A 13,703-nucleotide genomic window follows, 5' to 3' on the forward strand; every position below is an offset into this window, starting at 1 on the left:
AGTCCTGGCTATACTGGAACTCGCTCTGTAGACCAGGCTAGCCTCAAACTCAGAGCTCCATCTACCTCTGCCTCCTGAGTGCCAGGACTAAAGTCGTGCGCCGCCACAACCACCCTGCTGGCGGGGCACATTTTAAATCCCAGCACTTGGGCAGGCAGAGGCACAAGGATCTCTGTGAGTTTGAGGACAGATGACTTAAACGCTCTGAGCCCATTATAGATGGAAGAGGAAATCATCTCTCTTATGGAGTCTCTATGAGAATTAAGTAAGAGAACATAGTAATTACCCAGTAGACATCAACTGTTAATGCTTTTGCCATGCTGAGCTACAAATGTCCATGACTGGACACTACCTGCCACCCCTGGGCCAATCTGTTTGTTAGCTGTTGGTGATGAGCAAACTCACCAAGGCTTCTCTTAACATAAATTTGATGCCTAGAGAGAAAAAAAGTGGCACATCGGTGGAGACCAACAAATAGTAGCTGTAGCTTCAAGTCCAAGGCTGAGTGTGAACAGTATGTGGAGGGCTGCTAGTCACAGAAGCCAGATGCCATATAATGAATGGTCCTGAAGTCCCCGGGATGAGTCTGAGGCAGAAGAGGAGAGAAGAGAGCCTGCTAGTTTCAGCTGGCTTAGGACAGCTTACTTGGGCTCTGGATTCCTCTCTCCTGCCAGCAGAGTGTGTGGGAGGCTGGTCTCACCGCTGGCCGCCAATGTCTGGCCTCTGACTGCCACTGCACCTCTCTCACGCTGGCTCCCAGCACAGCCCACATCCTGCTGCATAACCACCACCATCTGGGGCTTCAGGCAGCTGCCTCCAGGGGGAGGGAGCTGCTGCGAGCTGTGCTGTGAGGCTCTTCTCCACCTCCCTCTGCTGTGTTCAGCAGTGTTTCCTGGCAGCTGGTGGCAGCCCTTGTCTCAGCCCCCACTCCCTCTCACTCTCCCTTCTTTTCTGGTACCTCCACCTGCCTTTCAGGTCCCATCTGTCTTATTCATCTTATGGACCGACCACTCACTCCATCAGGGACCACCCCTCCCTCTGGGCACCTTTGATGATTTGATGCATGGGGGGGGGACCGCTGGTGCCCACCCCCTTCCAAGAGGCAAGCCCTGCATTGAGTCCTCAGGGAGAGTCTGGATTGCCTTAGGACACAGGCTGCTTCAGAGGGCCTTCCAGAAAAAAGAAACAGTAATCATCTAGCCAATACACTTTATTACTTTTCCATTAGCAGAGAGGAGTCTGGTATGTTCGTAGAGATGCAGATGACTATCCAAGGATTTAAGATGAAACCTGGAGAGGAGCTCATGGCAGGTGCTGGGCCAGGACATCTGCCAGTGATCACTGAGCCCATTCCCAGAGAAGGGTGTAAAACAGAGAGTTGGAAAAACAGAAAGGTATAGAAAAGGGCTGGGGAAGAGAGCCATTTATATGCAGGGAAAGGAGGGGCTTGATGGCAAAGATAACATCGGTGCAAATGGAAGGCACTGGCAAGGATGAGTGGCTGGAATAAGCATCCTAACAAGATGGCTGGCTGAGAGTCTGACCATCTATGTTTCAGGGGATACTAGCAGGGGCAGCAGGAGAGGAAACAGAGGCAAGCTTCCAGATGCATGTTCACCAGATGGCTGAAGAACAATCCTGTAGGGTCCACAGTTTGTCCAGAGAACAAGGAATAGCAGGGTACTCAGAGGGCTGGATTTGGGTCCATGGAAGGCAATGTCCCTCCTGTCTGTCAGACTGCTCTCTGATTCAGGCCAGAATACAGGTCCCGCTGACCTTTGCGGATGGGCTAAGAATGGAACAAGAATAGTGGTTAGGGGGTGGGAGGGATGAAGGAAGAACGGCACTGGGGTGTTGGCTGTAGTGTAAGACCTCTGGACTTGGAGTCAGGGGGAGTCCAGTTGTAACTTGGCACAGATTTGAGCCAGCCACTTCCTTCTGGAAGCCTCAGCTTCCCTAGCCGAGTAAGGGAGATTGTAAAGACTTGCCTCTAGCACTTTTGTCAAGGTTGACTGGGGTTACTGAGGGAATACTAAACACCCCACTCTTGGTGCTCAAGTTTTGTTCAGTTTGTCCAGTGTGATAGAGAAAGTCTTTAAACATTGTTAGTGGATGGTCACAATGAAGGCGGTCCTGGTGCCAGGTATTAACTATTCAGGTTTGAAATCAAATGGCCTGGTGGAGAGGAGCTGTGGTGCCTGACTTTACGTGTGTGTGTGTGTGTGTGTGTGTGTGTGTGTGTGTGTACATGTGCTTGTACATGTGAGTGCACATGATGGAGGAAAACTAGGGCTATTTACTAATCAAGCATGACCCTATTTTAATGATTGGTTGACTGCACCAATGATTGGTTGATGCTGGAACACCATTCTTATCTATCTTATCTGAATCTCAGTCAATCAAGTGAGAGGAAGAAATGTGTATTCCTTTCTCTAGCCCCTTGCCTCTACTCAGTGCTGGAAGTAAACAGCCTTTGAAATAGTCCTATGTAGCATAGAGAAGGCATGGGGGTTGCCTGTCCCGAGAGCCCCAGGTAAGCAGCTTGAAGTGTCTGGCAGATAAGATGGGCAGTCCCACCCAGTCTCCTCTCTCTAGGAGGCCCCTCAATCTCCCCCCGCCCCCCGCTGCTGCCACCCACTGTATCCCATTACCTCATAGTCCGGGTTGGGGACAGGTGGTGGCCGCTCCTTGTTTTGCCCTGCAGAGGAAGGAGCGGGAAAATATCGTTTCTATGGTGACCACCACTCTTGCCATGAAGATGGCTGTTAGGGGATTCAACCCAAGGGAGGACAGTCCTCTGTCCTTTCTGCTAATCTCCTTCTTTTCTTTCCATCACCTTGTTCCCTAAAGCCTCCCTCACTGTTTTCCACTGTTCTCATCATTCCTGACTTTGCTCCAGCTCAGGTCCTCCCGTTCTCTCTGCAGGGGCAACTGAGGGGAAGAGGTGGGAACTAACATCCTACAATCTCTCTGCCCACAGCTTGGGGCTCCAATTTGCTTGCAGAGTGCTGCCAGGTGTCTGAGGAAGCCTGCTGCCTTGTCAGCTGGTGTTGGTTTCAGAGGTTTTTAGGGTGGGAGGAGAGGAATGATCTTGAATGGGAAGCCCTCCATAAGGATCTTGTATCACAGAGAATGTTCTAGAGAAGCTGTTTGGACTCTGCTGTAGACTTGCTGCCCATCCTGACCCGGGCCAAATCTCCCCAACCCTGCTCTATGGTTTTACCTCTGGGCCTGCCACCAGCACGGGTTCCTCGGGTCACAGGCTTGGCCTTGGCCTTCCTACTCTTGCTCCAGTAATAAACGACCATCAGCAAGCCCAGAGTGACGCAGATGTCAACGATGATGATTATGGCGACTGCTGTCAGGTCCACCTCCACACAGTTTTCACACACTGCAGGGGGCAGGAGTGTGGGGAGGGAGAGAAATGACCCAAAAAGGAAAACACCAGAAAGCGGGAGAAGAGGAACTAATGAAGACAAGTCTTCCAAAACCCCTGCATGCCTGCTAGCACCAGACCCCAAGCTTGCAACAGTGTCCAGGGAGAAGGGCCAGCAACGTGGGCGATTATGGCCAGAAGCTCAGGAGTCACTCTCAGCTCCATCACTCATTAGTTTCAGCCCACTCTGTTTTCTCATCAAAAAAAAAAAAAAAAAAAAAAAAAAAAAAAAAAAGGAATAAAAATGTGCTATGTGGCTGATATGGGGATGGCAGGAAAGGATCCCATGATGTGGACCTTGGGGGTGGAGTTCAGTGATATAGGGATTGCCTAGTGAGCCCCAGGCCCTTGGATAATTGAGGCATGTGTAAAGGTTCCAAATGCACTACTTAGCTGGGTAGTGGCACATGCTTTAATCCTAGCACTTGGGAGGCAGAGACGGGCAGAGCTCTGTGAGTTTGAGGTCAGCCTGGTCTAAAGAGTGAGTTCCAGGAGAGTCAGGGCAACACAGAGAAACCCTGTCCTGGAAAAGCAAAAATAAAACCAAAAACAAGCAAGCAAAAACAAAAATAAGCAATAACATCCCCCCCCAAAAAAACCCCAAATACTGTATTCAACAAATGCAGCTCTTATTGTTTATTGTGATGCCTTGCCTTAGGACTTTTAGGTAGTAGCATTGATTTTCTCTAAAGTTCTCTTAATGAAATGTGTGTCTGATGATGGTAAACTTTGATTCTGAGTATGTCACAAGTTGGGTATGATCCAAGTCCGCCTCTGGGGGAACTTGCTATTTTATACCTGGTACCAACTGAAGAGACCCAGACAATCTCAAGCCACTATTTAATCTGTGTTTCAGATACTGTGTAGCCTCAGGGAGCCAGGGACAGAGTTCAGGAGGAGTTTGAGATTATAGGGCCGTGGCTGGTTTGAGGAATTCTTGAGAAAGCTGTTTGGGGAGGAGTCTGTGTTACCTCTCGCTTTCAGGTAGAGATATTTGTTCTTTGAGGAGCCCGAGTAGCAGGCATAGTAGCCACTGTCCTCAATTTCTGAAAAATCCTCTAGCACCAGAAGTTTGTCATTCTCATCCGACACTCGTTTGTCATCTTTTTCCCAATTTATGTCATTCTCTAGAGGGCATGTCAGTTCTATCCTGGTTCCTGAGATGGAGACTTTATAATCTGAGGAAAAGGAGAAAAGGGACAGAGGTCAGAGGGAAATCCAGGAAAATTTCACCCACAGAAAAACAGCATTGTGAGAGGCAGCCAGGTACAGGAAGTCTTCATCACTGGGGTTGAGTTTGCTTGACAGAGGGAGGTGTCCTGACTAGAGAAATTGGGAGAGGGGATGTGTGTAAGGATGGAGAAGCAGAGAACCTTCTGGAAGGTGGCTTTAGAGTGTGGACACTGCATAGGAAGTGGAAAGGGGAAGGTAGGAGTAAAGAAAAGCCCACAGAAGTCCTCATTTGATATCTTTCTAAAACAGATGTTGGGAATGTAGCAGGAGGCTCTCAGTTCTTGGGGCTGATCTCCCCCAGTCTGTCTCCTCCCTTCCACCCATGGTCTGACGGGGTGTAAATAAAGCTCTGTACACTCACGGTTTGGTGTCTCATTATCTGCAAACGAAAAAAGGGAAAGATAGTAAGAAAACAATCCTGCTTTATGCTTCCATTTGAGGTAAATATTTTCTAGCGTAAGTAGGTACCAACACCCCAAGAACTGTAAGTTCCAGAGATAAGGTCTAGATTAAGCCCCCCAAATATGCTCATGCAAAATCTAGACATTTAACATTCAAAATACAGGGGCATGTGCTCCCAAACCAGAACATGGAAATTAAGAGTGTAGAGTGTTAAGAGTCATAGGCAGAAAATTCTTGGGCTGTTCTCCTTCAGCCAGAATCACCTTCCAGATAGCTGTCACAGTGTGTTCAAGATAAAGACCTCTAAGCCTTTGACTCAACTGGTCATCCATTTCCCATGATTTTTCTCTGTTGGTTTTGAGACAAGTCTCATGTTCTCAAGGCTGGTCTGACATTTGTTATGAAGCCAAAGGTGATCTTTAACTTCTAATGTCCCTGCCCCTAATTCCTGAGCTCTGGGATTCTAGGTACACACCACATGGCCCATAAATGTGGTGCTGGGGATTAAACCCAGGACTTTGTGCATGCCAGGCGGGCACTCTGCCTACTGAGCCACATCCTCAGCCTCTGGTATCTTTCCTTAAAGCAGCTAATGAAGCTGCTTGTAATCATATCCAATGTCTTACTCAATATGCTTTCCTCCATATTGGCCCTGAATGACCTAAATCACTCTGAAGATTAGGAGGATGGCTCTTCCTGTAAGGAGTGCCCTGGCCTTACATTATCTGTGTATAATGAATTCTCCATTATTTGGTTGGAAAGAGGAGCCACAGCCGTGGGCAACAGAAATCCACTCATAAAAACCACACTGCCTATAGCAGGCATCGTTGCCCTGAAAGGCGGTCCTCATACACACTACTGGGATATGCCAGAGCCCTCACATGACAGAATCTGAGCTGGAGGAGAGAAAATGGTGGTGGCTAGTGCTCAGACACAGCTTGTTCCTGGGGGGAAGACACAGATGACTAGGCTGTGTGAGCAGGAACAAGTCACTTAACCTCTCTGAGCCTCAGGTTTTTTCTTTTTTAAAAGACTTTATTATTTAAGACAGTCTTGCTATGTCACCTGGTCTGGCCTCACTTTTTCAACCTTGCTGCCTCAGTCTCTCAAGTGTGGAGATTATAGGCACACACCACGGCTCCAGAATCAAGTCTCTTTATCAGGGAAATGGAGGTAATACAGCCACTTCAGAAGGTATTTGAGGAAATCAAAAGAATCCTGAAGGTGAAAGTGGATGCACATAGCAGATGATCATGGAAAATGCTGTTGTCTTTCCTCCCTCCCTTCCTGGGATCCTGCTACCATGGAGAACAGCTGAGCTCTGACCCAACTGCTCAACAACCTTCTGGCTGGGACTTCACAGGCCAACTCTGCCAGCCAGCAGCTGGGAGCTAGGCAAAATCATAACAGAGGATTACTTTGACTTAATGAGTTTTGCTACTGATGTTTCCTAGAAAGTATATGTGAGCCAGAAATCATAAATAAGATAAACTTAGAGTAAATAGACATTTACTTTGTTTTGTTTAAGAGGTTTGTCTGAAAACATGTAAAAAATTGCTTACACCCTTACTGGTCCAAATTCACCATCAGAGTGTTGATTTACTTATAAGAGTTGGGTTGTCCCATGTTTAGAAACAGGTTCGCAAAGAGAGTTTTTACCCACATCCATGGCATTTCACACTGGTCAAGAAATTGAGTTTCCTATACATTGATTATCCTTCATTGATTGGACTATTTATTTCTAAGCCTTTTCCCCCTTACTTAGGGCAACAACTAGAACATATATGCTCAACAAACTTTAACATTTCTTCTTCCATTCAAGTACTAACCAGGTCTTTCTGTGCTTCCAAGATATATATCTCCCTCCCTAACCCCTCTCTCTGAGACAGGGTCTCACTATGTATGTAGCCTTGGCTGACCTGGAACTTGCTATGTAGATCAGGCTGGCTTCCAACTCACAGAGCTCCACATGACTTTGCCTCCAGAGTGCCAGGATTAAAGGCCTGTGCCACCACACTCATTTAATTCCTTTTTAAAAAAGATGTAAAAGAAACTTTGCATGTATGTGTACGCTTGCTTGTTAGTATGCACACATATGTATGGGTGCTCACAGAGGCCAGAAGAGGAGGCAGAATTCCCTGGCACTGGATGCTGGGAACTGAACTTTGGTCTTCTGAAAGAGCAGCAAGTACTCTTAACTGCTGAGCCATCTCTCTAACTCCCCCCCCCCCCAGCTAAATGCCACTTACTGACTTCTGTATGGCAGGTACTGCCGTAAGTGTCTTAAGTGAATCAATCACTAAGTCCTCACATCAATGCCACAGGTTGTTTCCATGTCATACACAAGGATCAGATGGCACAGATATTAAGAAGTTATCCATTAACATCCAAATAGGAAACTGAATCAGGATTCAAACATGGCCATTGAGTTCAGGGTTAGATTTTTGTCTCCTCTGCCTCAAGCATCCTCCGCCCCTAAAGTATAAGTGAAACCTTTAAAACTTAGCTCAAGAACCACCTCCTCTGCCACAGAATCTTCCTCAACTATACTTTGCAGAGTTTACCATTCTTTTCATATTTGATTTTTTTTCCTCTGCCTCTACCCATTGCATGCATCACAGTGTAGCATCAAAAATGGCATCTCTTAAAGACAATTGGCTTCTTGAGGACAAAGAACTAGCAAAATATTAATATTCTGTTCATTTATTCACTCAAACACTTCATTAAGCACCCACTATGGACCAGGCACCAAGGACAGGTAAATGAGATTCTGTCTTGGCCTTCAAGGAACTTACAGTTCACACAAAAACAAATGGAGGGCCCCACAGCCACCGGTGCACCTTTCCCCAGCAGTGTGCTTAGGGAAGCATACATGCATAGCTCTAACCAGACATGGAAGGTGGCGGCCAAACCAGGCACATCTCAGACAGATAATCCCGTCTCCCCCTAGTAACTCTGGTTCCCATTGTTACTACTACTCCCATGGTTGTCGTGTGATTAGATTGTTCCACATCTGAGAAGAGGCTGCATAGAGTGAGTCCTCTTACCAGGGTCCTCAGTATCTGAAAGAGAAGTAAGAAGAGCTGTTAGTTATATTCTTATCAGCGACTGAGATCCATCTGGCTCCTGTGGGTTAGGACACTCCCACACCCCCCAGGCTTGAAGTTTCTTTGGCTGCATATGACAAGCTGTTTAGAATCTTACATTCTACATTCTGTATCTCGTGACTATGCACAAAATGGGTGATGCGGACACCAGTTATACATTGGAGGGGAAGGAGCCTGGCACAGTTGTTGCTACTGGATAGAGTATTGCTTCTCTCAGTTTGGAGGCACTGACTAAACAGAGAGGCTTCCAGGTTTGGGGCAGGCTTGACTCTACTGCTCTGACTGAGAAAATAAAGCTCAGGCTTGTGCACACATAGAGACCCACATTCAGACTACTCAAGCACATCATCATGAATGTGCACTCAAAAATTAACCAGGGTCACCCTATACACACATTCTGGTCAACCTCACAGCCTCTACCAACCTCATAAAAGGTTGATAAGGGGGGTGGGAGAGTGGTCCCCAGTAAGGATCCCAAGTGAGTGGGGTCCCAAGGTAAGGACCACGTGGGAGAGCATAGCAGGTTCCATAGCAGGTGAGGGTGACCAGGCGGGAGGGAATAACACGGCAGGCAGATAGAGCTTAAATGAGGAGTTTATGTAGAAAGGGGAGTGAGGGAGAAGGGATGAGACATAGGGGCACCGGGAACAGAAGAGGAGGAAGGGGGAGAGAGAGGGGACAAGAGGAGAAGAGAGGGAGTAGCTGGTGGCCAACCGAAAGCAGGAGAGAGAGTGCAAAAGAGAAAGCAAAAGAGATGGTAAGTGGGCAGGGGTCTGACTCTTAAAGGGGTCCTTTACACCTGCCTGCAGACTAGTACTCATAGAACCCTGGGCTGACCAGAGTACTGCCTGAGTGCATTCTGCCAGGCGATAGGGGCAGGCCAGCGTAATGCCTGAATCCTTACAATATCAAAGAAAAAGAATGAAAACCATTGGTACTTTTAACTTTTTGTGTATATGTGTATATTAGTGTTCCTGTGCATATGCGTATGCATGAGTGTGTGTATATGTTGAGTGTGTGTGTGTGTGTGTGTGTGTGTGTGTGTAGGCAGGCATCAGATACCTTCTGCAATAGCTCTCCATCTCATTGCTTTTGAGACAAGGTGTCTCACTAAACCTGGAGCTTGATGACTTATCTAGTCTGTCTGGCCAGGAAGCCCCATCTGCCTCCCCACTGCTTGGATTGTGCTTGCTTCTCCTCCTCTTCCTCCTCCTCCTCCTCCTCCTCCTCCTTCTTCTTCTTTTTTAAATATGTGTGTTTTGGGAATTTAACTCAGGTCCTCATTCTTGTCAGGCAAACATTTTACCAACTGAGTCACCTTCCTAGCTCTACTGTAAAGTTTTTAACAGTTTTAAGTTATTCATAATTTTCTGCAGCCTCCGTGTTCCCAAAACTGGGATACATCTATGAAACAAAGGAGGAGAAAAATCTCTTTCATTGTTACCTGTGGAATCTCTATGGGAAGCCTTGACAAAACTGTACTCTAAATACAGTCGGTTCTGAGAAATGCATTCTTAAGCGGTTTGGTCATTGAATAAATGTCACAGCACAGCACGCATGGACACAAACCTAGATAGCAGAGTCCACTGTTCATCTAGACTATAGTGTAACGTGCTGTGTCCACTGTACACCTAGGCTATATACTGTAGAGTGTTGTGCCTAGCCTAAAATCCTGTGCAGCATGTAATTATACTGAACAGGCAATCACAACACAATGATAAGTGTCTGTATATATACACGCAGAAGAGATAAAGTGAAATACCAGGTGATGGAAACTTTCCAGTCCCATTATAACTATGTGGGTCTACTGTTGTATATATCAGTTATAGACGGGAACACAGTTATTTAGTTGTGATGGCTGAATCAAGAATACTGGCATGACTTCATAGTAAAGAAAGAAATCATATCTTACCGTCCTGCCAAGTGCCAACTGGAAAACAAACAATAAAGAAATGAGTTAGTAAATGCTGTGAATGCCTGAAATTCTAAACAAAATGTTGTATTCCCGTCTTACTGTCACTGTCACCTAAAGTCCTTTCCAGCCCATCAGTCATTTATATATGCAGTAAAGGATGTTTGCTACAGGGTATTGGGCAGGGGTTCCCGGCTAACTCAGGAGGAAGCTGAACAAGGAAACAACTAACATTAAACACGAGAGAATGGTGTTTAACAAGCAGAAGTGAAACAAGTTGAGGGTCCTTTCTGGGTGTCTCAAGAAAGAGCAAACGAGCCAGGCAGCAGACTCTCCATTTTGAAAACCATTCTCTGACTTCAGAAGAAAAACAAGACCTTGGTGGGTACAGGTGTTAGGATTCTCTCTGTCTCTTGAGAGCCTGACAGCTCAAACTTTCCATCTGTTTTCTGCTCGAGACAGAGGTGGGGATATTTGAAACCCCAACTACTCAGCAACTCCAGCCTGTGTGTCTGGGCTCTCCTGGGTCCCTTCACTCAACATTGACTCAGGTCTCTTATAATGATCAGTTTCCTCTGCGCTGCCTGGGTGTTTCATTTAGGAACAGCCTCTGTGCAGGGTGAGGTGTCCACAGAGCAGACAAGGCACACTGCTAGGGTGCTTAAGTCTTTAATATTCTCCTTTCCTTCCCCCTCTCCTCTATATTCTTCCCTTTATTATATTTGTTTGCATTTGCCTATTTTGTGTGTAGGTATGTGGGTGCATGCATGTTACAGCACATGTGTGGAGGTCAAAGGGCAGCCTATAAGAATCAGTTCTCTCCTTTCACATGTGGGGCCTAGGAATGAAACCCAGGTTGTCAGGCTTGGTGGGAGGCACCTTCACCCACTGAACAATCTCGGAGGCTGTCCTCTTTTATTTTTTAATTTATGTGTTTTCATCTATCTATCTATCTATCTATCTATCTATCTATCTATCATCCATCTATCTTTTAATTAAAGGGAGAGTAAAATTTATACCATAAACCTCTAAGAAAACACCTGGCTGTTCCACGCGTGAGTCACATTCTTCCCTTTGAGACTTAAAGTGTGTTCCTTGGACCAGGCACAGATATGAAAGCTTTTTAGAAATATGGAATGTTGAAGGAAGTGATGGTACAAGTTTGTAATCCTGGACCTTTAGAGGATAAGGCAGAAGGATCTTGAGTTTAAGACCAAGACTGCATCATGAGCTCAGTCTCACAAGCAGCCAGTCACCTCACTCAGCACCCCCAGTGAAGATGTGTGTATACTCAAGCCTGAGAAACCCAAGGGGAAGCAGGAAATGGAGGCACAATGGCTGTGGCTCTGAGATAGGAGCCCAGCTGTGGCAACACAGACTTTTCTAGGTCTTTGACGTAGAATGCTCGTGAGCCATTTTGGCCCAGAAAGTGCAGTCCTGAGCACAGGCCTTGTATACAGGTATCCCTGGTTTCTCAGATGGACTGCTGGACTTGCTGACTGTTTAACATTGAATGATTATTCAATCACTCAGTGACAACTCCACCTGTAAGTCAGGGGCTGCCCTACTTTTCTTCTAAGGAAGAATCAAATTGGTGAACCCACATACAGTCTTTTCTTCACGCAGTGTACACACTTAGCAAATGGCTTTTGTGTGTGCGCAGGAGTGCACACACGTGTGTGCTCTCAGCTATTTATCAATTATACCACACCCTGCTTCAGAAAAAGGCCTAAACTAATTGGAATCTCTCGGTCACTTTCAAAAGACTGGAAATCACAAAGGGTTTGCCTCAAAGATGCTAAACTAGGCAAGGCCCTGGTCTACCTATCCCCTCTCCCCAAAACCAAGTGGAGCTAACCCTGCTCATTTCCATAAGCACTGCTGAGTTTACAGACCATGGTTCTCCGAGACAGACAGACCTCTTCCCTCGGTTGAAGTGATCAACCCAAGTGGTTTCCTTCGTCTGTCTCCTGAACTGTCTCCGTGGCACCTGGGGCACATTTCTTTTTTGCCTCCAGCCCTCATCCACCTCCCTAACGGCATCACCTTAAACAGTTCCTTGAATCTTTAATCATTGAAGCACCAGCTGCACCAGGCAAGGGTTTGAGCTTTGCAATAGCCTGGAAGAGTGTCACCCTTCTTCATACCCACCTACTCACCTACTAGGAGGCCAAGGCCCAGAACTCTCCAGAAAACGTTCCACTGCATCCTTCTCAGAAGGCTTGCTCTACTAAGATGGCGGACACAGCCTGCTCTTCTGAAAATGAAACCAGAGGAAGTTTTCAACATACTGGCTGCATGTAAGACCCTGGATCAGTGTTTGAAGCAATAGGATGAAAAGCAGGGCGCTTCACCAGGAGAGACTTACCATTTCTGAAGAAGCACCAGCTGAAGACAGAGGAGGTTGGTGTCTGAACCCCACACAGGAAGTGTAGAGGCCTCTGGGCCCGCCTGCTCCACGTCACTTGGAAATGTTCGAGGTGTTCCAGGCAGAAGCCTTCGCTTGGGTTGACTGAGGAAACCTGGGCCTCACAGTACTCCCATAAGAATGAGCAAGGGGGCTCTGGCAAGCCCTGAGAGTTCTGTGAAAAATACCTACCTGTGCCCTGTGCAAAGCGTCGCCACACTGAGGGCGCCTTCTTTATGCAAAACTGCAACAGCTGAGGCAGGAAGACATTGAAACACTCAGTATCTCTCTTCTTTATGGTGCCCTTGGCTTTGAGCAGCAGGGTGGAGCCACCTCAGTAATTTCTTTCTTTCTTTGAGACAGGATTTTGCTATGCAGCTCTTCCTGGCCTTCCATTGCACAGGCTGAGCAGGTATCGAACAGAGCTACTGATGCAGCTCCCTCTCTGTGTCCTGACATCATGTTAAGGGTTTTACGTTAGTGGAAAGGGAACAGCTAGTAATGTTATTTAAAATCTAGCAAAAACACTGTCTGAGTTATGAGCAATGATCTCTTTCTTTGAAAAAAAGAAATCTCTTATTGAGTCTGTTCTTAGATAATTTTATACACCTATAACATGCCGTAGGATTATTAATTTACCTTTCTCAACAAGTCTTTTCCTACATTCATTTTTATTAAAATATTTTTGTATTATGTATTTATTGTATGTGTGTGCATGTGGACATATGTGTGTAGAAGTCAGAGGACAACTAGAGGGACTCAATTTTCTCTTTCTACTATGTGAGTCCCAGGTTTTAATTCAGGTCTTTTGGTTTTTAGACACACACACACACACACACACACACACACACACACACACGGTTTATCAGTTGAGGTATCTCTCTGGCCTTTAAAAAAAATGATATCTACTGAGTTTAACCAAGATCGTTTGTGTGACAGTGGGCTTGGAACAACCCACTGGAGACTGATGAGCTCCTCTGTTGGTACAGGACTAAAGAAAATGACTACCCTCTTCCAGAACCCATCTGCAGCCCATAGTTCATGGGAAAGGCTTAGGTCCCCATAAGTACCTCCCCAATCCATGATTGCTGATAGGCCCAGTCACATGTAGATCAATTGCTTGGAGCTACAGCTACTATAAGACAAGACTGTGATTTCATGGGCTGTGCATAGGCTGTGCCAAGGCCGGAAGACAGCATTCACAGC

General features: G+C 46.4%; 1 protein-coding gene across 1 annotated transcript; it reads right to left on the reverse strand.

The window, feature by feature from the left end:
• Window positions 1–1,197: 1,197 nt before the first annotated feature.
• LOC127231638 (T-cell surface glycoprotein CD3 epsilon chain) lies at window positions 1,198–12,700 on the reverse strand. The gene is made up of 9 exons (XM_051197309.1): window positions 12,459–12,700; window positions 12,250–12,347; window positions 10,091–10,108; window positions 8,119–8,133; window positions 5,031–5,048; window positions 4,408–4,614; window positions 3,224–3,391; window positions 2,652–2,698; window positions 1,198–1,789 (listed from the first exon to the last, which is right to left on the reverse strand). The coding sequence occupies exons 2-9, from the start codon at window positions 12,296–12,298 to the stop codon at window positions 1,733–1,735; spliced, it is 579 nt and encodes a 192-aa protein (XP_051053266.1). The 5' UTR covers window positions 12,299–12,347; window positions 12,459–12,700; the 3' UTR covers window positions 1,198–1,732.
• Window positions 12,701–13,703: the final 1,003 nt, after the last annotated feature.

This window comes from Phodopus roborovskii, unplaced genomic scaffold (genome assembly GCF_943737965.1).
Source record: "Phodopus roborovskii unplaced genomic scaffold, PHOROB, whole genome shotgun sequence".
Lineage (NCBI taxonomy): Eukaryota > Metazoa > Chordata > Mammalia > Rodentia > Cricetidae > Phodopus > Phodopus roborovskii.